General features: G+C 40.8%; 1 protein-coding gene across 1 annotated transcript in view; it reads right to left on the reverse strand.

The window, feature by feature from the left end:
- The window catches only part of GABRG3 (gamma-aminobutyric acid type A receptor subunit gamma3), a 521,745-nt gene that overhangs the window by 64,711 nt on the left and 432,541 nt on the right, over positions 1–24,493 (reverse strand). The window contains exon 6 of the mRNA XM_054009150.1: positions 11,550–11,687. Within this exon, the coding sequence (XP_053865125.1) occupies positions 11,550–11,687 (138 nt within the window). The remainder of the gene's footprint in view (positions 1–11,549; positions 11,688–24,493) is intronic.

Raw genomic sequence — 24,493 nt, forward strand, 5'->3', positions numbered from 1 at the left:
TTATGCTGGACCTGCATGCAAGGGTGAATTTCATAAATAGCAAGACTGATAAAAGTAGCAGAGAGGAGGGAGAAATTTATTGAAAAAATAAAAAAAATATAAATACCATCTAGGTACCAATTTATGCCAAGCTATCTTGTGTATTTGTGTGAGGAAGTGAAGACATCTTCTCCAGGAGCAGCAGCACAGGAAGCTGAGCAGCGGTACATGATCCTGGAGTGAGTACCTGAAAAGAGCTTTGTTTGTATGAAGTGCTGCTTGATAGAGTGATGGAAGAGAAGATCAGAGGCTTGGAGATGCAGGTGGAAACTATGGCTGAGTTTCGAAGGGGGTTCAAGCAGATGATGGAGCAAAGGCAAGAAGAGAATGAAAGGCAAAGTCAAGATTTGCAGATGCAAGCTGGCCTGAAGAACTTGGAGGAGATACTCAGTGGTTTGAGTATTGGCCTGCTAAACCCAGGGTTGTGAGTTCAGTCCTTGAGGGGGCCACTTAGGGATCTGGGGCAAAAATCAGTACTTGGTCCTGCTAGTGAAGGCAGGGGGCTGGACTCGATGACCTTTCAGGCTCCCTTCCAGTTCTATGAGATAGGTATATCTCCATATATTATACGGCTGGGTGAGGAAAGTGGTCAGTGGAAGCATGTCACTACAAGAACCAGGAAGAGGAAAGGACCAGCTAGTGAAGGAGAAATAGAGCTCAGGAACAGGTTTGTTGAGTTGGAGTGTGAAGTGGCACAGCAGGCAGTAACTGAAGGAGGGAGGGCAAGGAAGAAGAGAAGAGTGGGTAGTCCTGTAGGAAGAAGAGAAGAGCCAATGGAGATGTTCAGAGCTCTAGGAGGATACAGGGTGACTTTCAGAAGATTGCAAGGGAGAATAAAAGACAAGAGGACTCACAGACAGAAAGAACAGAAGGAGGAAGGCTGGAGAATCACACCATCACCAGGAAAAGGCAGATTTATGTGATTGGTGACTCCCTACTAAGAAGAATGGACAGGCCTGTCACCAGAGCTGATCCGGAGAACAGAAGGGTGTACTGTCTGCCAGGAGCTAAAATATGGGATCTGAACCTGAGGCTGAAGAGACCCTTCATCTGGGAACAAATGACAGCTAGATTCTCACTGGAACATATCAGGTGACATTATGCCACCTGGGGAAGACATTTAAGGAAATGGAGGCTCAGGTGACCTTCAGTGGGATTCTGCCTATCTCTAGAGGAGGAGAACAAAAAGGAGACAAGATTATGATCAAGAGATGGCTCTAGCAGTGGTGCTATAAGGAGGGCTTTGGGATGTTTGACCACTGGGAGGCATTCATGGACAGAGGACAGTTCTCATGGGATGGACTCCACCTGAGTAGGGAGGGAAATAGACTTCTGGGATGGAGGCTGGCACAACTCAATAAAATAGCTTTAAACTAGGAACTCAGGGAAACTGTCGGGAGATGCTCATGTAATCTCCATACCTGATTTTAACATTGAGAGGGAGGAAAATCAAGTAAGGAAGGATACTGCAATGGAGAAAGGAACAGCAGGAGGAGAATGGACATTGAGAGGAAGGACAGTGCTGATAACAGTCAGATAGGTGACACTGGCAGTAGAATGACTGCAACCAATCAAGCGAGGAATGTCAGCAAAGCCAAGCAGCAACAATTTAGATGTTTGTACACCAATGCAAGGACCGTGGGTGACAAAATGGAGGAACTAGAACTACTGGTGCAGGAAGTGAAACCAGATATTATAGGGATAACAGAAACATGGTGGAATAGTACTCCTAACTGGAGAACAGGTATTGAAGGGTATGTGCTGCTCAGGAAAGACAGAAATAAAGGCAAATGTAGTGGAGTAGCATTGTATATTAATGATGAAGAAGACTATAAAGAAATCAGAAGTGATAGAATGGATAAGACAAAGTCTGTTGGGGCCAAAATCAAATTGGGGAAGAAAGGTACTAGAGGTTCCCCTGTTATAGTGCTTGGGGTGTGTTACAGACCACCAGAATCTGGTTTGAATATGGATAGAGACCCCTTTAATGTTTTTAAATAAATAAATACTACTGGGAATTGTGTGATTATGGGAGACTTTAACTTCCCAGATATAGATTGGAGGACAAGTGCTACTAATAACAGTAGGGCCCAGTATCAGAGGAGTAGCTGTGTTAGTCTGAATCTGTAAAAAGCAACAGAGGGTCCTGTGGCACCTTTAAGACTAACAGAAGTATTGGAGCATAAGCTTTCGTGGGTGAATGCCCACTTCATCAGACACAAGAGTGACTTGCGTCTGATGAAGTAGGCATTCACCCACGAAAGCTTATGCTCCAATACTTCAGTAGGGCCCAGATTTTCCTCGATGTGGTAGCTAACAGATTTCTTCACCAAATAGTTGCTGAATGAACAAGAGGTGATGCCATTTTAGATTTGGTATTGGTGAGTAGTGAGGACCTCATAGAAGAACTGGTTGTAGAGAATAACCTTGGTTCAAGTGATCATGAGTTAATTCAGTTTAAACTAAATGGAAGGATAAACACAAATAGATACGCAACAAGGATCCTTGATTTCAAAAGAGCTAACTTTAAGAAATTAAGGGAACTAGTTAGGGAAGTGAACTGGACCAAAGAACTCAAGTATCTGAATGTGGAAGAGGCTTGATATTACTTTAAATCAAAGTTCCAGAAGCTATCTGAAGCCTGCATCCTAAGTAAGGGAGGAAATCATACAGAGGTGTTGCAGACTAAGCTGGATGAGCAAGTATCTCAAACAGGTGATTAAGAGAAAGCAGAAAGTCTACAACAAATGGAAAATGGGTTGGATCAGCAAGGAACACTACCTCTTGGACGTCAGAAAGGTAGGGATAAAGTGAGAACTGCCAAAAGCCAAGCAGAGTTGAACCTTGCAAAGGGAATTAAAACCAAAAGGAAAAGATTCTATAGTCATATAAATAAGAGGAAAACAATGCAAGAAGATGTGTGATCGCTAAGCACTGAGGATGAGGTGGAGGTTAAAGATAATCTAGGTATAGCCTAATGAATACTTTGCCTCAGGTTTTAATGAGGCTAATGAAGATCTTAGAGGTAGTGGCAGAGTGACTATGGGAATGAGGATATGGAGGTAGAGCTTAATGAGACTAAATTGGAAAGGCTCAGGTAATCTCCATCCAAGAATATTAAAAGAACTGGCATATGAAATTGAAAGCTCAATAGCAAGGATTTTAATGAATCTGTAAACTCTGGTGGCCATACCCTGTGACTGGAGAATTGCTAATATAGTTCCTATTTTTAAGAAAGGGAAAAAAGTGATCCAGGAAACTGCAGGTCTGTTAGTTTGACCTCAATTATATGCAAGGTCTTGGAAATTTTTTTGAAAGAGAAAGTAGTTGAGGACATACAGGTGAACAGTAATTCGGATAAAATACAACATGGTTTTACAAAAGGTAGATCATGACAGACCAACTTGATCTCCTTCTTTGGGAAGATAACTGATTTTCAAGACAAAGGAAATGCAGTAGATCTAATCTACCTGGATTTCAGCCAGGCATTTGATACAGTTCCAAATGGGAATTTATTAGTTAAATTGGAGAAGATGGGGATTAATATGAGAATTGAAAAGTGGATAAGAAACTGGTTAAAGGGGCGACTACAAAGGGTCATACTGAAAGGTGAACTGTGAGGAAGGTTGCTAGTGGAGTTCCTCAGGGATCTGTCTTGGGACTAATCTTATTTAACATTTTTATTACTGGCCTTGGCACAAAAAGTGGGAGTGTGCTAATAAAATGATACAAAGGTGGGAGGTATTGCCAATACAGAGTAGGATCGGAATATCATACAAGAAGATCTGGATGACCTTGTAAACTGGATAATAGTAATGAGATAAAATTCAATAGTGCAAAGTGTAAGGTCATGCATTTAGGGACTAACAACAAGAATTTTTGCTATAAGCGGGGAATTTATCAGTTGGAAGAAACAAAAGAGGGTGGGTGTATTGGTTGATCACGGGATGACTATGCGCCGTCAATGTGATGTGGCTGTGAAAAAGGCTAAGGCATTCCTGGGATGCATCAGGCAAGATATTTCCAGTAGAGATGGGGAAGTGTTAGCACCATTATACAAGGCACTGGTAAGACCTCATCTGGAACACTGTGCAATTCTGGTCTCCCATGTTTAAGAAGGATGGTTTCAAACTGGAACATGTGCAGAGAAGGGCTACTAGAAGGATCCAAGGAATGGAAAACTTACCTTATGAGAGGAGACTCAAAGAGCTTGGCTTGTTTAACCTATCCTAAAGAAGGCTGAGGGGAGATATGACTGCTCTTTATAAACACATCAGAGGGATAAATACCAGGGAAGGTGAAGAGTTATTTAAGTTAAGCACCAATGTGGAGGAGTGCAGTTCTGGAACAACCTTCCAAGAGGAGCAGTGAGAACAAAAAACCTAACTGGCTTCAAGACTGAGGTTAATAAGTTCATGGAGGGGATGGTATGACAGGACTGTCTACAATGGCATATGGCCCATCAGCGACTGCCAGGAGCAAAAATCCCCAACTGCCGGACACTAGATGGGGAGGTCTCTGAGGTACTACAGAGAATTCTTTCCCAGGAATCGGCCTGGTGGGTCTTGCCCACATGCTCAGGATCTAACTGATGACCATATTTGGGGTCAGGAAGGAATATTCCCCCATGATAGATTGGCAGAAACCCTGGGTTTTTTTTTCACCTTCCTCTGCAGCACGGGTCATGGGTCACTTGCAAGTTTAAACTAGTGTAAATGATGAATTCTCTGTAATTAGAAATCTTTAAACCATGATTTGAGGACTCCAGTAACTCAGTCAGAGGTTTGGGGTCTATTTCAGGAGTGGGTGAAGTTCTGTGGCCTGCAATATGCAGGAGGTCAGACTTGATGATCCCGATGATCCCTTCTGACCTTAAAGTCTAAATAGCATATTTTCCCATCTAAAGCGATATACAAACTCAATAAAGAAACACTGTCAGGATAAAAATCATAGCAACCAGCTTAGAGTGAAATAAGTAAAGTTTCTCTATAATCAAAATCATTCTTATTGGTTTTAATTGGAGGGCTAGATTCTCCTGGTGCACCCCACCCTATTAGCAGGTGCTAGATACCAGAGGAAGCTGAAGGTCAATTACTCTAGACTCACTGGAGGAAATACAGGTCATTGGATGCCACACATGGATATTAGGAAGCCAATATAATGCTGTTGTACCCTCCAACTCCCACTGACTGCCCTTCCCCTCCTATGGATCCCTGACCAAATGGAGGGCCCTCTGTAGAGACCAGGTATTGAGGAGTACGAGGTCACAGAATACCTTCCATGTAGGAACATGAGATCTGTGAGGGGAAGACACACTCTGTGTATGCAATCCCATGGACCAGAATCTGGCTCGGATGTCCTGAAACCAAAGTTTCCCCAGCAATTTCATTTTAATGCTAAAGGGTTTGGGGTTTCAATATGCCCTGGCTGAAATAGACTGGGCTCCTGCAGAGGGTAAAACTGTTAGAAACAGGTGCTGTTTTCTGATGATATGAAACATTTTTGAGACCCCATTTTTCTGCCTCAAATGATCTCGTTATTAGAGGTTAACTCCATGGAATGTTTTGCTGATGTACCCATGCTGGATCTTTTCAAGTCAGGCATTTAAAAGAGAGAACACACCCCACCGCGCCTGTCCTGTGAAGAGCACTCATGTGACAAGCACTCTTTGATGTGCCATCAGGACGCAGTTGGGAGCCACCAGTGCTTTGAAAATGTCACTGACATTTAATAAACAATTGAGCTTCATGAATAGTCATTAAGTAAATATCTTTAGAGCTGGCACCCAGCTTTGGAGTGGGCATGGCAAAAAAGACAATTAAAATTATCTAGGCAGTGGTTTTCAAACATTTGTACTGGTGACCCCTTTCACATAGCAAGCCTCTGAGGGTGACCCCCCCCCTTATAAATTAAAAATCACTTTTTTATATATTTAACACCATTATACATGCTGGAGGCAAAGCGGGTTTGGGTTGGAGGCTGACAACTCACAACCCCCATGTAATAAACTCGTGACCCCCTGAGGGGTCCCGACCCCCAGTTTGAGAATCCCTGGGCTATAGTGACAAACTGTAGGGTCTTGGACCATGTTTTTCTTTCACTAATAACACAAGCTCTTTTCTTCAATGCAAGATTTTGTAGTTGTGGATGGGAAGTACCTAGCATACAGGTTGCCACACATATACCTGCAAATCCTGGCGACAACACTGCTACAACAACACTGCATGCGAACCTGAACACAGTCACGCCTTACATGTGTGATTTAACTGACTCTAAATGCCTTCAGTTCTGTGGAGTAAGCTCGCTACAAATTCCACACTATCACAATGGCCCACTCCCTCAGGTCTGGGCTGGCAATCTGTTTGCAGACATCATCTAGGGCTATGTTGTTTCCAAATCCCAAGCAGACATTAATCTTCTTAACACAAAAATTTCCCTTCACTGGCGTTCTAAAGAGACAGCACACCCTGTAGTGCAGCTTGAATAAGGCAGCTAAGAAAATGTAGAAATTTAACAGAATAGTTTTACTTATTGAATTTCCATGCTTGTATAATTTAAGCTATTTTAATATTTATATTGCCAGCCAATTTCTCTGCCATGCAAATAGTTGAATACAATAGTCGTAAATAAGCACAAATGCATTTCAGGACTTTTTTAGAAAATGTGCCTTTTCATAGTTATTAATATCTTTGTTCCCTAAAACAGAATAACATTTTACTGACAGCGATTAGCACAGAACTACTGTGTATGTGTGTGTCTATATTCCCAAATAAAAATAACAGCTAAGGTTACGAGTTGCCCCCCCAAATACATACAAATACCACATAATTATTTTAAAAGACATGAATTTGTGTACTTATAACCTTAGCTGGTAATTGCAATGTTTGGGGATTTTTTTATGATGAGTGCAAAAGTACATGTTGCTCTGAGCAGCACCTCTTGGTTTTAATGATCAGTTAACAAAGTTTTGGTTTGGAGCATTGCTATGCTCTTTGTATTGCTAGTTAATGAGCCCAGTTCTCATTTACGCCGCACAAGTTTGGCATATTAAAAGGGCCTTAAGTGAGTGCAGATATGATTTATGTGGTATCAAGGAGCCAATCGCTCTCTCTATTTGGGTTGAATTCATGTTATAAAACCCTGAGTGGAGAAAAAGGATGTAGACCTTGAAGTGAAGGAGAGTAGACCAGGGAGCAATGAAGAACAACACTACAGCGGCAACCAGGATCCCTCAGCAACAGCTCCCCCACAGCTTCCTCTTCCTCTTCAGACCTCTACTTTCCTTTTGCCCCACTGTGCTTTTAAATGATGATACTCTAAAAGCTAACACTTAAGTGAACAATTCACAGCCAGCACACTGAGCCTGGATTTAAGGATTACACAAACTGCACTGCAACAAGATTACCCTGATATGAAAGTACAGAAGATTTTTTTCTCATGTGTAGTCTCCCTTTCCCACAGCCCAGTCCTAGAGGGCTAAATAGTATTCGTGCTGTTTTTAACTAGCCTAATCTCTCTCCTGATGGTCTTATACTCACGGCCGGTTCTAGAGGTGGCTGGGCAGAGTGCTTGCCCTACATGCCAACTTCCAGAGAGTACCGTACTTTTCATGGCAATATGTACCTGTACAGACTATCAGCACTCATCCTGCAAGTTTGCAGAAGAGAATATAGAGAGACACAGAGAGGTATACCGGTGATACTGACAAAGGTCTCACATTACACACACAATTCCGGAAGGAAGTAACTGTATCATAAAATGTCAGAAACAAACATTAGAAGTGAAAAAGACATTAGGCTAGTGAGTCCATCTCTTGGGAATGCAGGACTGTTTCCTACAGTATATTTTCTAATACTTTGTCTAATTTAGTTTTAAATGTCCCATGCGTGGGAGGTTTTCACAATTTTCCTGGGGAGGAACAGAATATAATTTTTTCCTGATATTCAGACTGCTTTTCTTATCCGAATTTCATCCCATTGTTCTTAATTGTACTCTGTGTATCACCCTCCATAATTCTGTTCTTTCCATGGGTCCTGATCTTGCAAAAAGATCAGGGCTAGTGGGACCCTTACAGAGTCCAGCAGACTTCATTGGACCTGCACAGAGAGATTTCACCTCAGGCAAGTTCAGAGATTTGGTTTTCACATGCTTCATATATCTGTAGGCTCCCAGCACCTCCCCTCCTCATCCATTTGTGAGCCAAAATTAATGAGTGAGATATTCAGCTGGTCTCTCTGCCTAATGACACCAGCTGAATCACTGGCCTATATACATTTCATTTTGTTACTTGTAAATTCATTTCTAAAGCCCCCTTGCAATTTTTGGTGCTCTTAAAAAAAAAAAAACAAAAAACAAAAACCCAGCGGTTTGGCAATAGTTTCTGCTATCATGATGGCCCAAAGTCATTATTATTATTGTTTCTGTATATTTACTATAGCACCTAGAAGCCCAAGTCATGGGCCAGGGCCCCATTATGCTAGGTGCTGTACAAACACAAAACAAAAAGATGGTCCCTGCCCCAAAGAGCTTACAGCTGAGGAACTATCATCTCCTTCTTCCCTGATATGATTGCCCCAAATCTCTAGCATATTGTAACTTTTCTGTATCTTAATAAAATATAAAGCAAATTACTAAATTATTTAGTTGGTAATGATTATATTTTTTCCTTTGGGCCCATCTACAGCCTAAATGGTGATTTGTTTAATTTTGATGACAACAATATCTTGCAGAACATCAGGGCCTTTGGGAATTTGTAGGAAATTTTGACTAATTTGTGGAATACATCATACTGAAAGGTTGCATCATCTAGTGATACAAATCACCCGATAACCCAAATAACTCATTGCTAAGGGATGCTGTGAAGGCCAAAACTATAACTGTGTTCAGAAAAGAATTAGGTAAGTTCATGGAGGATAGGTCCATCAATGGCTATTAGCCAAGATGGTCAGCGATGCAACCCCATGCTCTGGGTGCCCCTAGCCCCTGACTGCCAGATGCTGGGACTGGACAATGGGGGATGGATCACTTGATAATTGCGCTGTTCTGTTCATTCCGTTTGAAGCACCTGGCATTGGCCACTGTTGGAAGACAGGATATTGAGCTAGATGGACCATTCTTATATTCTTATTTTCAAATACTGTACTGAAAAGCCAGTAATACTGATCCACTCAATGAATATCTGAATAGAGAAAACCTCTCTTCCAGGCACCCCTCGGTGTTTTATAAGGAACTCCCTCTACTTCAGATTGACATTTTAAAAATTTGACATAAACACCAGGTTTTAAGCTATCATGCCCACGAAGACCATATCAGAATCTGGATAGACAGGTTTGATCAGCACAATTTTCAAATGTTGGTGCCTCACTATGGTATGCAAATCCCACATTTGGAAGCTCAAATCAGTATTTAGTGCATCAGTGCTCATTTTAAGTGCCCATCTGAACATCCAAATGTTAGATCAGTATATCCTATGACAGTGCTGGTGCATGAAAAATTGGCCAACAGTACATCTCTAGTGGCAGAAAAGAAATGTACTCCAGAGGTTGATTTTTGCTCAGAAGCATGACTGAGAAGTAGCAAGGGTAATGGGGTAAAAAAGTAACGCCAGCTCAGCCGCTTCTTTAAATTATAACTTGGAGTCTATGAAGAGGAGGATAAAAAAGGAATTTGCCCGGTTACCTCATTTATTATTTGTGATCTTAAATGACTATGTGAAGCTGGCTTCTGTCTTGTTTAAATAGAGCGGGTACGTGTATTTATTCGGATACCGCCAGCAGCTTCATATTTCAGATGGGGCTGTTCTGGGCATTTCACGAGATTTCTTGATGAAACCTGTCAAGCTGGCATGACTCCTGGTGAGCACAGAATAGAAGTGGCAGGTCACTCACACTATCTCTAGCTTTCTCACCATCTCTCCTAATTAGTTTCATGCCTCCTGTCACAGATATTGGAACCAAAATGTATCCCGGGCTTGACCTTGATCAACCAACATCCAGATCACAGTTAACTTGCCTGAAGAACTTACACATCCATATTCATTATTCAGAAGCAGAACAAACTTTTACATTTGCTCCATTTGTTAACATTCTCCTTAGCCAGGCCATATACCCAAAAGACTTACTAATACGTTAATTGCATTTCAGTGACAAAACTGTCTGTCAGCCATGAGAATGCATTATTGATGCAAGAGGATGGGCCATAAATTTTCCACATTAAGGCCACAGATCAGTGTGTTTTACTCTTTATCCACAGTGTTCCCCAATAAATAATATAGATGCACTTAAATTCTGCTTTTCAAAAATTCATAGTTGGTTAATATTAAAGCAGCAGACTGCTACTAACACCACTCGCCACATGTATTGATGTGTAGCTTACTTCAGTGTCATCTATAACTTTTGGATGGTGATTGACTTTTATGAGTTTTTTAATCTACCAAGTGCTGCGTCTATTGTTTATATTGTGTTACGTTTAACTTTACAATTTTAGCAATCTACGCCATTTAATGCATAGTTCATTTATTATTAATTATTATTATTATTAGACAGAAAAAGGTTCCTGTGGAAATAAAATGGCCATTAAGTTTTAATTAAAATCAATTGATAAGGTCAATGGAAAAAGGCATTCATCAGCTGGAGGTGTCCCATGCCTTTGAAACATTAAGAAAAATACTCAAACAGTAGATGAAAGATTAACTTGTCATGAAAACGTTTAATTTTATTAGCTCTACTGCTATGCTCTGGGCTACGATAATAAACAGTCAATGTTCTTGATGCTTGCTATTTAAAAAAAAATCAATGATCAAAACATATGTCTCAATGCAGGGATAATTTAATAACACCTAATTGCAGAATGAGCATATTGTGGCAACTTAAAATGTAGCGTAAACAGCAGCTGCAAGTTAATATTATTCCTAGGTTGGTAATACTATGAAGAGAGGAGAGGAAGAGAGAAGGGTTTTGTTAGAAATCCAAACAGTCAATTAGATTGAAGTCTGGATTTTGGCACTTTTCAAATGAACACTTGTAAACACTGTAATTCCCTGAATTCAAAGTGTACTTAAATGAAAACAAACTTTCAAAAAATGCCCAGTCTATTCCTCACTGCACATAGTATATTCTTCATCATTTTATTCGGAGTTCATAAATATCAACTGTAATTGAAAAAGGTAATCATTTTAAAAATCAATATTTTCTAGCAGTTTAAGGGCAACATTTTCAAAGTAGGGTCCCTAAAGTTAGACACCTACAGAGTTAGAGTCCTGAACATCTGAAGTTCCCACTGAAATTAATATTTGTGGAAAGCATTAGCCCTTAGTTTACCATGAGAATAACCTGACTGGTAAAAACAAACACAAATAAAGTCAAACATGTACAATAGATTGCAGTGTAGTAGATTAACTGCTGAAACCTGTCAGATTCAAAGCACAGATGAGATCATGTCATACACAGAGTGTAGAAAACTATATATTGAACTTCTTAACCTTGAGAACTGAGCATTCATTCAATTCCTACCTGCAGAGGTTTTCACAATTTCTGAAGTATTTCTGAGACCCATGAAGTCAAACTGATAGAGTCTCCAAGATTTCTGGTCTGCGGCCTCTACTGAGTTTTTCCTCCATCTGTAAATCATTTCTTCTTTAGGATAGCCATCTGTAAATTTTTTAAAAAAGTGTTATCTTTCTTAAAGAGATGTTGGAAAAATATATTTATGATTTTTGACAATTTGAGAATGTTAAAATTCTTGGGGGGCTCTGTTCCAGTTACTTTATTGATACGATTCAGCAGAGGAGAGTTTTATGGCATAGACAAGAAGAGCCAATAGTCCTGGCAACAATATGCTTATTGAAAAAGATGACTTTATTAATTCATTCACATACCCAGTTATATATTTCTACAGAGATAAAAGTTCAGAGGAAGTTGTTGGGAAAGGACAAATTAGGGCTGGTCAAAAACTTTCTGTTGAAAAATTTTAAATGAAAATTGGTTTTTTTGTGGTAAATATCTGCTTTCCTAGATTTTTAAAATGATTTTTAATTGAAAAAACAAGATTGAAATGTTTTGCCTGAAAACTAAGAAATGGTATTATTTGGCCAAACATTTTTCAGGTTTCAGCAGGTTTCTGGTCAAAAAATGTTTGCGAGTTAAAACAAAAAAGTTGAGGTTTTCCACAGAGGAAAAAAAAATTGATTGGCTCTAGAACCAACAGATCTTTCAGTGATGCAGATGTTTATACTAAATGAAGCCTGATCATATATGACATTAGTTTAGTGTGAAAGAGTCTCTGTAGTGGTTTATTTTACAAATAACCTTTCAGAATGCGAGAAGTTTCACAACAAAAAGGAAGATCTTTCTTGTTCAATGATGTATTATTTTTTTAAAAATGAACAGTGTATACCATGATATTTCCAAAATGAATTAAGCACAATGCAACCAAGCAAAGCTTTTGTCAGAACGTGATTTCAACCATATTATTTCTAAAGGCCAGGGAATGCAGTAATGCATCACATGATCCATACAGCTGAAAGGACTTAAGCCTTCTTTTACCACTACAATAATAATTAATAATTATTAATTTGGCTGCCCAATATTTACATTTCCTTCTTTATTTACAGAATATTTAATTCTATATCTGAATGAGCAAAGACCTTCCAGAAATTCATTCATACAAACCATAACAATAAGAATGTCTAGAAAAGAACAATACGCCTTCACTAGTTAAGTCTATAGGCTTAGGTTCACAAAAGGGGTTAGGCACCTAAATTCCTATTTTAGGCATCAAAGTTCCAGTTTTGGGACCACTGCCATGCACAACCCCCAACCCCTCCGGACCCTGTAGGAAGCTAAGCTCACTTAGCATCTATGTTCAAATAAAAGAAGTAAAGTAAAACAAAACAGTTTGGAGTGGGAGAGGACTTTCCTCATAACTTTCAGCCCATGGGTTAGAGTGCTCACCTGGTATGTGGGAAGACCCCCAGTTCAAGTCCCACCTCTGCTTGAGGGGAAAGAAGAGTTTTGAATTAGGATCTGTCACTTCTCAGGTGAGTGTCCTCACCATAGGACTCTGAGATATTCAGATTTTGTAATCTGAAAATAGGTCATGTACAATTTCTGAGATATCTATGGGAGAATTCTTCATTATTCTTTCAGCCACATTCAAAAAATGACTAGTTCAAACATGATTCAGCTCATAGTTATTTGTCAGTGGCCTGAGCAGTCTGTGGTCAGTCAGTAGTTTAAGAGGATCTAGTCCTCCAGTATTTTGTGAATTTCCAGATGCTTTTACTGCAGTGAAAGAATGTCAATCTGAACATAACAAGTCTCAGCATCAGTCATTGTCCTGGAACCATATGCACCAGAATTCAGTTGACCATCATGCCCCTGCAATAAAATGTACCTTAATCCAGAGTCACAGGCATCGGCTCTGAGAATGGTTGACTTACTTACATCAAAGAAGATAAACACTTATGACTTAGACAGAAGTTGTTTCACTCTATTGAATGCCTGCTCTTATGTTCTGCACCAACGCTAGGTGCTTTCACTTTTCACTTAACTCAGAGGGTATCATTTTCTGCCAGGTTGACCACATATCTACCTAGATAGTGAATCGTACTTAGGATTTCTTTCCGTTTCGGAATGGATTGAGGAGGTTGCAAATACTTAATGGTTTCTTACTTTCTCAGCATCTGGGACTTTACATTATTCATTATATGAGGTCCCAAAAATATCTAGTTGTTTCCGGCCCAACAAGCTCTTTCACTTTGTACAACATCAGACTTTTAGACTTTATGTTTTCAAAAGACACTACACAGGTTTTTTAAATCAGGTTCCTCTTCAGTACAGCCATGTACACAAAGTATTAGTTTATCTGTATAAATGTCTAGCCTTTCCAGGTGCTTCAGTAGTTCTGCCATTTTCCTGTGAAAGATCTCAGATGCACTAGTAATGCCAGAAAGAGGTCTGTGGTGAGACTACTGTATAAATGGAGTGAAAATTGTGGTTAACCTGACACTCTTTGGCTGTAGTGGAATTTGCCCCAAAACACCTGTGGCATCTAAAAGAGTAAATACTTGGGCAGCTACTTGGGAAAATGTCATCCAGTGTGGGATAGGACACATTTCTCTCTCTAGCCTGATCCTTCATTGAGATTCAGGTCATCAAATAGGCAGAATTTTCCAATTTGATTAAGCATTGGAATCAAAAGTATACACCAGTAATTGGGCTCTGCAATTTCAATAACCCTCCATCTAATGATTTGGCCTATATGCGCTTTTACTTAATGGAGCACTGGAATTGAAATTCCACTTGTTCTTTGGCTGCGGCATGACCCATGACTTCCTAGAATTATCTGGGCAAAGGATATAAGAAAGATCAGTCTCATTTTCTTGTGACATTGCAACTCCTTCCACTTCTCTAGTGCAACAGATGGCAATGAATTAGCCTATCTTCTTGCCTTTGTGGCATTCAGCCATCCATGCTGAGCAATCAGTGGCATGTGTATTTAAGAACATAAGAATGGCCATACTGGGTCAGACCAAGGGTCCATTCAGCCCAGTATCCTGTCTACCGACAGTGACCAATGCCAGGTGTCCCAGAGGGTGTGAACCTAACAGGTAATGATCAAGTGATCGCTCTCCTGCCATCCATCTCCACTCTCTGACAAGGGACACCATCCCTTACTCATCCTGGCTAATAGCCATTTATGGACTTAACCTCCATGAATTTATCTAGTTCTCTTTTAAACCCTGTTACAGTCCTAGCCTTCACAACCTCCTCAGACAAGGAGTTCCACAGGTTGACTGCACTGTGTGAAGAAGAACTTCCTTTTATTTGTTTTAAACCTGCTGCCCATTAATTTCATTTGGTGGCCCCTAGTTCTTATATTATGAGAACAAGTAAATAACTTTTCCTTATTCACTTTCTCCATACCACTCAATGATTTAGAATCTTTCTTTTTTATTTGGGATAGTTTACTATTCTGTGATAAAACCTTGCCCCAGAAGGAATGAGATTTAAATGCCTTAAAGTCATTTTATGACATCTTGATTGCCAGGCTTTGGATAAGTTCAGAATTATGTGCAGTTGATAAAGTTTTCTTCAAAGTCTGGTCATGTTCTAATGGCAAGATCAGATATTTATTTAAGAGCCCAAAGACACGTTTGGCCCTGATGTCTTCATGATTACTTTTTCCAAACACACAACTGTCTGCTAATCTAATTCATACAAATGCCATGTAAATGCTTTATTTTGTGTATGTGATTCCAAAAATATTTTATAGTGTGTACAGTCATCTTTAATTCTAATAGTAAAGTAAACATTACTAACTACTGAATATACCTTTGCCATATTTGAAGATGAACCAACTGAAAGGAGGAGAGTTTTCCAAGGGAAGATAAGGGCTTTTTTGTTTATTTGTTTGTTTTACTGTACTTCTCTTTTATTATTGTAAAAATTAAGATCATATTCTCACCCTATCTTCCTAAACTGCCTCCACTGTATTTTTAATCAATGTATTTAGAATGTTTTATAGTTATTCTTTGCATTTACACTGCAATGCTTTCCATGGAAACCAGATCATTTGGGCAGAAGCAGAGGTCTAGCTTTGAAAATAACTATGTGAAACAGTAGTGCTTCACCTGCCTTGATTCTGCACTGCAGAAAACAGAAAAAACAGCGAAACAATACGTGAAAAGTTCAATGGTTATTACAAATGTCTCCAAACAGAGATTAATCTTTCCCTTTTCCTGTTGGATTCCCTGGAGAAGATTAATACTGATTAAAAGCCCCAGCTTCCTGTGGAAAATGTGGTGTATTCTCCACTTAAAGCCAAATACTGCCATTGATCTGAAGTCAATAGAAGTGGTGTGAAAAGCGTGAGGATGGAATATGGCCTTTAATATGTTGGGCACAATGTTTTGCAACATGTGAATGCCCCACTTTGCAGTAGTTTTAGCCTTCTGTAACAATTATCAGGGGAAATGTAATATATATTTAATATAAATCCAGTATATTTTACCTTTGATAGTGAAGGGCTAGAAGCATTGTGACACTGGAAAGTATCAAGAATGGAAATCACACAGGGGCGATTAAATTCAAATTAGATACTCATATTTCACACCACAGGTTTACACACTTCCTCATACGTATTCAGATCTATTAGAGCACAGTTTGCTCATCACTTACATGGGCACAACTCCGTTAACTTCATCAGGACAGATACAGCGGCAGCAATCATTTCTGGAACACCACAGGAGAAATCTAGAATGTTTACCATGTAAAGTTTGACTGATTGTGGCACTGACATGCAGCTTGCCTTTCGGAAGGTTCCTTCTGCTGACATGATCATGATAGAACTGTTGGGAGACTTGGGCTCCAAGTTTGCATCAAATTTCCTACCTGCTCCCACCTTGATTTCCCCAAACAATTACTGTTTGTCTCAGCCTCTCAAGTCAATGCTCACTTCATTTTCCTATCCCTCTCTGCTGCACATATGGGCCTGTTGTGCGAAGTGATTAGAGATGAAAGGAAGATAATAAATTTGACAAGGGTTATGCTAAAGGACACAGTCAACTTGAATATCTTATTACAAGCTGAATATTTTGCTCAAAAAAAGTGTTGCAAGTAACACCAAATAAAATCGTAACTGAAAGAGTGGGGGAGAATCCCTTTTTTGGGGAATTTTTTAGCTTTGTGATGTTGACAGAATTCTTTTATTCTTTTTTACTGATGGTCAATTCTACTTTATGCTCTTGCATAAGACAGGATAACATCACGCATATATGCTGCAACAGGAAAGCTCACAAACCATTCTTCTTCAGACGTCCTCTGGGGAGGAGTCAATTGCATCTTCTTCTCCAGCCCATCATAGAATATCAGGGTTGGAAGGGACCTCAGGAGGTCATCTAGTTCAACCCCCTGCTCAAAGCAGGACCAATTCCCAACTAAATCATCCCAGTCAGGGCTTTGTCAAGCCGGGCCTTAAAAACCTCCAAGGAAGAAGATTCCACCATCTCCCTAGGTAACACATTCCAGTGCTTCACCACCCTCCTAGTGAAATAGTGTTTCCTAATATCCAACCTAGACCTCCCCCACTGCAACTTGAGACCATTGCTCCTTGTTCTGTCATCTGCCACCACTGAGAACAGCCGAGCTCCATCCTCTTTGGAACCCCCCTTCAGGTAGTTGAAAGCAGCTATCAAATCCCGCCTCATTCTTCTCTTCTGGAGACTAAACAATCCCAGTTCCCTCAGCCTCTCCTCATAAGTCATGTGCTCCAGACCCCTAATAATTTTTGTTGCCCTCCACTTGACTCTTTCCAATTTTTCCACATCCTTGTAGTGTGGGGCCCAAAACTGGATACAGTACTCCAGATGAGGCCTCACCAATGTCAAATAAAGGGGAACGATCACGTTCCTCGATCTGCTGGCAATGCCCCTACTTATACAGCCCAAAATGATGTCAGCCTTCTTGGCAACAAGAGCACACTGTTGACTCATATCCAGCTTCTCGCCTCTGTGACCCCTAGGTCCTTTTCTGCAGAACTGCTATGTAGTCATTCGGTCTGTAGCAGTGCATGGAATTCTTCTGTCCTAAGTGCAGGACTCTGCACTTGTCCTTGTTGAACCTCATCAGGTTTTTTTTGTCTTTCCTAATATCCAACCTAAACCTCCCCCACTGCAACTTGAGACCATTACTCCTTGTTCTGTTATTTGCTACCACTGAGAACAGTCTAGCTCCATCCTCTTTGGAACTCCCTTTCAGGTAGTTGAAAGCAGCTATCAAATCCCCCCTCATTCTGCACTTGTCCTTGTTGAACCTCATCAGGTTTCTTTTGGCGCAATCCTCTAATTTGTCTAGGTCCCTCTGTATCTTATCCCTACCCTCCAGCGTATCTACCACTCCTCCCAGTTTAGTGTCATCTGCAAATTTGCTGAGAGTGCAGTCCACACCATCCTCCAGATCATTAATGAAGATATTGAACAAAACTGGCCCCAAGACCAACCCTTGGGGCACTCCGCTTGAAACTGGCTGCCAACTAGACATGGAGCCATTGATCACTACCCGTTGAGTCCAACGATCTAGCCAGCTTTCTATCCACCTTATAGTCCATTCATCCAACCCATACTTCTTTAACTTGCTGGCAAGAACACTGTGGGAGACCACATCAAAAGCTTTGCTAAAGTCAAGGAATAACACATCCACTGCTTTCCCGTCATCCACAGACCCAGATATCTCCTCATAGAAGTCAGTTAGGTTAGTCAGGCATGACTTGCCCTTGGTGAATCCATGCTGACTGTTCCTGATCACTTTCCTCTCCTCTAAGTGCTTCAGAATGGATTCCTTGAGGACCTGCTCCATGATTTTTCCAGGGACTGAGGTGAAGCTGACTGGCCTGTAGTTCCCTGGACCCTCCTTCTTCCCTTTTTAAAAGATGGGCACTACATTAGCCTTTTTCCAGTCATCCGGGACCTCCCCCGATCGCTATGAATTTCCCAAGATAATGTCCTATGGTTCTGCAATCACATCCGCCAACTTCTTTAGCACCCTCGGATGCTGCGTATCCGGTCGCATGGACTTGTGCTCGTCCAGTTTTTCTAAACAGTCCCAAACCACTTCTTTCTCCACAGAGGGCTGGTCACCTCCTCCCCATACTGTGCTGCCCAGTGCAGCAGTCTGGGAACTGACCTTGTTCATGAAGACAGAGGCAAAGAAAGCATTGAGTACATTAGCTTTTTCCACTTCCTCTGTCACTAGGTTACCTCCCTCATTCAATAAGGGGCCCACACTTTCCTTGACTTTCTTCTTGTTGCTAACATACCTGAAGAAACCCTTCTTGTTACTCTTAACATCTCTTGCTAGCTGCAACTCCAAGTGTGATTTGGCCTTCCTGATTTCACTCCTGCATGCCTGAGAAATATTTTTATACTCCTCCCTGGTCATTTGTCCAATCTTCCATGTCTTGTAGGCTTCTTTTTTGCGTTTAAGATCAGCAAGGATTTCACTGTTAAGCCAAGCTGGTCGCCTGCCATATTTACTATTCTTTCTACACATCGGGATGGTTTTTTCCTGCAACCTCAATAAGGATTCTTTAAAACACAGCCAGCTCTCCTGGACCCCTTTCCCCCTCATGTTATTCTCCCAGGGGATCCTGCCCATCAATTCCCTGAGGGAGTCAAAGTCTGCTTTTCTGAAGTCCAGGGTTCGTATTCTGCTGGTCTCCTTTCTTCCTTGTGTCAGGATCATGAACTCAACCATCTCATGATCACTGCCTCCCAGGTTCCAATCCACTTTTGCTTCCCCTACTAATTCTTCCCGGTTTGTGAGCAGCAGATCTAGAAGAGTTCTGCCCCTAGTTGGTTCCTCCAGCACTTGCACCAGGAAATTGTCCCCTACACTTTCCAAAAATTTCCTGGATTGTTTGTGCACCACTGTATTGCTCTCCCAGCAGATTTCAGGGTGATTGAAGTCTCCCATGAGAACCAGGGCCTGCGATCTAATAACTTCTGTTAATTGCCGGAAGAAAGCCTCGTCCAACTCATCCCCCTGGTCTGGTGGCCAATAGCAGACTCCCACCACAACATCACCCGTGTTGCTCACACTTCTAAACTTAATCCAGAGACTCTCAGGTTTTTCTGCAGTTTCATACCGGAGCTCTGAGCAGTCATACTCCTCTCTTACATACAATACAACTCCCCCACCTTTTCTGTCCTGCCTGTCCTTCCTGAACAGTTTATATCCATCCATGACAGTACTCCAGTTATGTGAGTTATCCCACCATGTCTCTGCTATTTCAATCACATCATAGTTCCTTGACTGTGCCAGGACTTCCAGTTCTCCCTGCTTGTTTCCCAGGCTTCTTGCATTTGTGTATAGGCACTTAAGATAACTCACTGATTGTCCTGCTTTCTCAGTCTGAGACAGGAGTCCTCCCTTTTTGCACTCTCCTGCTCATGCTTCCTCCCGGTATCCCATTTCCCCACTTACCTCAGGTGTTTCTGAGTAACAGCAGCAGCAAAGCTGAAACTGTCCACAACCTGTCTGCTGCCTCCCCAGAGAGGAAAGGGAAGAAGAGTCAGCTCAGGTACATTTGGTCATGTCATGCTCAGGTCTGCCCTAAAGACCTTCCTAAATATGAGTAGGAGAGCTAATGCCTGTGACAGTGGTAACTGTGTAGGAGACAGGGTGGGGTCAGGGGAAGTTCTGTCATTGAGTGGCAGAAGAGCCAAGTTAAATGTCAGCAGAAGGAACGTTCCGAAAGACAAGCAGCATATCAATGTCACAATCAGTCAAAATGTACATGGTAAATATTCTAGATTTGTTCTTGGGTGTTCCAGAAATGCTTACTGCTGGTGTGTGTGTGTTTTACTGAGTGAGGATACCCCCGTTATGCAAGCAGAAGCTTACTTTTCAGAGGGGTAATGAACAAGCCTTACTCATGACTGACTGATTGTGGCAGTAACATGCTGTTTGTCTTTCAAAACACTCTTTCTTCTGGCATTCAACTTGGCTCTGATGTCACTCAGTGACAGAAAACCCCCACCTCTGAGCCCAGACAGTGGCTATGTCTGTCACCGCTGTCACAGGCATTAGATAGAGAGGCTGATGAGATCCAGAAATAGACCACTCTGATATGGCCATGCTACTGGCAATCAAGCAGGTTGTTGGCATTGTCTTTTTTTCTTGTTAGGGGGAGGAGATGGGTGGTTTATAAATGCTTCTTTCCTTGCCTGCAGCAGCAGCTGCAAAATGAACATTTCTCTATCCAAATTACTAAACATCTTGCAGGGAGGAGAATCCATTTCCAAATCTCTCCAGGGTCTGTTCTTAGAAAAGTTGCATGTCTTAGGTATGCAAGGCATGGCAGCTTCTAGTTAGCATGCTTAAAATTATGGTATCTTTGATACCACGATCATAAACTCTTTGAGAAAAATCAGTTAGACGACCGATAGATTAGATCCCCTTTCAATTGTTTGAAATACAAATTTCAGGAGATGTCGCAATTCTGCCAACAGATGCGTGACCAGAAAGGTTTGAATACAAGGACGTCACTAAAAGAAACCATCAGAATAGGCCAGTTCTGAGGGATGAAAACATGGTGTCACCGTGTTTTAGTGAATTACTAGAAACCTTGGCAGGAAACTGAATTAGATCACAACTAAAAGTAGATTGGTGGCATCCATATCTACAAATAAAGAGGATGATTAGTCCTTATTCACCCAGTCACTAGTTTTAAAACGTTTAACTGTGAGGCATTTTATAAGGCAGCTACAATTAAAGATACAGATATGAAAAACTGTAAGGACATTTTAAAAAACTTGAAATGATTTCTGTCAGCAGTTGGAGACAACTGTACTTAAACAATAACTACAGCAATTATGCCAGTTGCTCCTTCTAGTTTTCACTGGCAATTGATAGCTAATTAAACAGCACATTAGCAACACTGAAAAGCATGGGAAAACAAAACAAAAGGAAAAACTCAGTGTAATGGTGACAGGTTTCAGAGTCATAGCCATGTTAGTCTGTATCAGCAAAAAGAATGAGGAGTACTTGTGATACCTTAGAGACTAACACATTTATTTGGGCATAAGCTTTCATGGGCTAAAACCCACTTCATCGGATGCATGAGGTGGAAAATACAGTAGGAAGCTATATATACACACAGAGAACATGAAAAAATAGGTGTTGCCATACCAACTCTAATGAGGTCCCACCTTAATTGATTAGTCTCGTTAGAGTTGGTAAGGCAACACCCATTTTTTCATGTTCTCTGTGTATATATATCTTCCTACTGTATTTTCCACTGCATGCATCCGATGAAGTGGGTTTTAGCCCATGAAAGCTTATGCCCAAATACATTTGTTAGTCTCTAAGGTGCCACAAGGACTCCTCATTTTTTTTTAGTGTAATGGGGAGAGGATCAAGTACAGACCTGAGATAAGTAGGAGCAACTCCCACTGAAGTTGATAGTATTATTATAAAATTATTATAAAAATGCCCAAAATATGCTGGTCACATTACAGATATATTATAAATTCAGTACCTTGCCCCAGAGAGTTGTCAATCCATTCTAAACAGATAAGGAACAGGGGAAGGAAAAGAACACATCTTCCCATCCTTCCTCTTTTTCCACTTTCTGTTTAGCCACCTTGCCTATTTTTTGTTTACCCAGGCTCATATTTGAAGTATATAGATGCAAGACCTGGCCATTTGGTCCCTTTCCTGTCATTCCCCAGTAGAAGTTCTGATCACTGCTCTCCAGGGCCACCCGGGGGGTGGGGGGCAAGTGGGGCAATTTGCCCCAGGCCCTGGGCCCCGCGGGGGCCCCACGAGAATATTCTATAGTATTGCAACTTTTTTTATGGAGAGGGCCCCCAAAATTGCTTTGCCCCAGGCCCCCTGAATCCTCTGGTTGGCCCTGCTTCTCTCTGCAATTTGGCACCCACAGTTTCAGTTTTCTTACCAGATAGGACTTACCACAACCCTCCAAAGAGCTCTCAGTACCATTAACAGCTCACTGAAGGTGATTCTGCTGAGGATAGAGGGCTTTGAGCAATCACTGAGACACAGATCCTCAAAGGTATTTAGGGACCTAACTCCCATTGAAATCAATCCCTTTGAGAATCTGGGCCTGAGGCTTTGAGATTGTGCTCTGCACTGATGTTCTGTCTCTCCTATCTATCCAGCTGTTTAATTAGGTTCTTCTTCTAAAGGAGCCCATCATGATAGTAAATCCTCCCAGCCCCCCAATAAGTGGAGATTATGAAGTTGCCGCCCTTCTTTCCTCAAGGAAGTTTGGAATGTTTCGTTGTTTTTAATTATTTCCTCTCTTTCTCCTCCCTCTACTCCTATTATTTCTTTTCTACACTCACACTCTCTTTTCCCTTCTTGTTTTTATCCTGTTTTCCTCCTCCTTTTTCTGCAGTCTTCAGGGCACAATTTGGCTGCTGTGATACCTTAGGAAGAAGAGGAGAAGGTTTTTTTAGCCTCTATCATGACTGTGCTACAGGATAAGGAAATCTCTCTGTTGGAGTTTATTTATATCCAACCGTGTTCTCTACCAGCTACATTCACTTTGTGTTCCTTCCTTCCTGCTTTGCCTGAAAAGATCAGAGAACGATGGAAATTAGCAATGGTAAAGAGATGAAGGGTGCATTTAAACAATCAGGTTGAAGGTGGTAGCCAAATTGCCCATTCTTTAGTAAGTGTTTAGTAAGTTTTCCATTAGGGATGCTCTGGAATTTGGCTCATTTGTGCCCAATTGATGAAATAAGTTTAGTTTGCAATTTGACATCAGGCAGTCACTACTCTTTTTGTAGCTGCTTGCACTGATCAATACACATAGCCCCATATCTATCTTGTAAAGTCACTATTTCCAATATCATAAACCAACCTTATTGTGGAACCACGTACTATAAATTTCATAAGAGACCCGACAGAGAACTGTTCCTGCTTCACCATCACAGCTTTGTCCTCTACCTTTATGTTCACAAAACTATTTTGCTTTTGGATTACTTTAGTGTCATGAGTGACACATTTTTGCCAAATGCTTGCTTTTTTTCAAACTTGGCATTATATCTATTATGTTAGACACTTTTGTATTGGTTTGTAAATGTTTCCACATTTATTAGAAACAAATCTAGTCTCATTTATTTATCCTGTATTCTGACTTTGTTTTGATATACATTTTTAATTAAAGGGTTTGTTTTGGTTTGGTTTGTTTTTATAGCTTCTTAACAGTTTTGTTTGGGAAGCAATTTTTAGTAGTCCTGCATATACCAATTGTTTTTGCCCCTAACCTTGCAGGTTACCAGAAATACCACAAATATTTCTCTCTCCTTTAGTCCATCTATTTACTGTTCAAAGTCCCATGACTTAGATTTCTTTCTTAAGTCTTTAACATAATGATATATGACAGGTTTCAGAGTAGCAGCCGTGTTGGTCTGAATCCGCAAAAAGAACCGGAGTACTTGTGGCACCTTAGAGACTAACAAATTTATTAGAGCATAAGCTTTCGTGGACTACAGCCCACTGTGGGCTGTAGTCCACGAAAGCTTATGCTCTAATAAATTTGTTAGTCTCTAAGGTGCCACAAGTACTCCGGTTCTTTATAATGATATATGGTATCACCTTGCAGCTGGCTTTTTGTAAATCAAATGTGCTTTTCCGAAATGGCAATCTTGTTTGGATCACAGTACTTACGACACGTTTGAATGACTTATCTAGCAGATGTTAGTCCCCTTCATGCTCTCACTGCATGTATTGTAGATTAAAGCCTCTGGTTCTGCCACACACATGTAGCAGTGAGAAGCTTTTACCCTGTCCAGTTTCTGGGAAATATCACTTCAGAAAAAATGTGGAAGTGTTGCAACTACTTCTTCCAGTTCAGGTTTCTTTCCAGACTAGTGCATTCAGGCATTTTCCCCCTCCATTTTATCAGATATTTACTTTTTTCCTTTCAT

This window comes from Malaclemys terrapin, chromosome 1 (assembly GCF_027887155.1).
Source record: "Malaclemys terrapin pileata isolate rMalTer1 chromosome 1, rMalTer1.hap1, whole genome shotgun sequence".
NCBI classification, from domain to species: domain Eukaryota; kingdom Metazoa; phylum Chordata; order Testudines; family Emydidae; genus Malaclemys; species Malaclemys terrapin.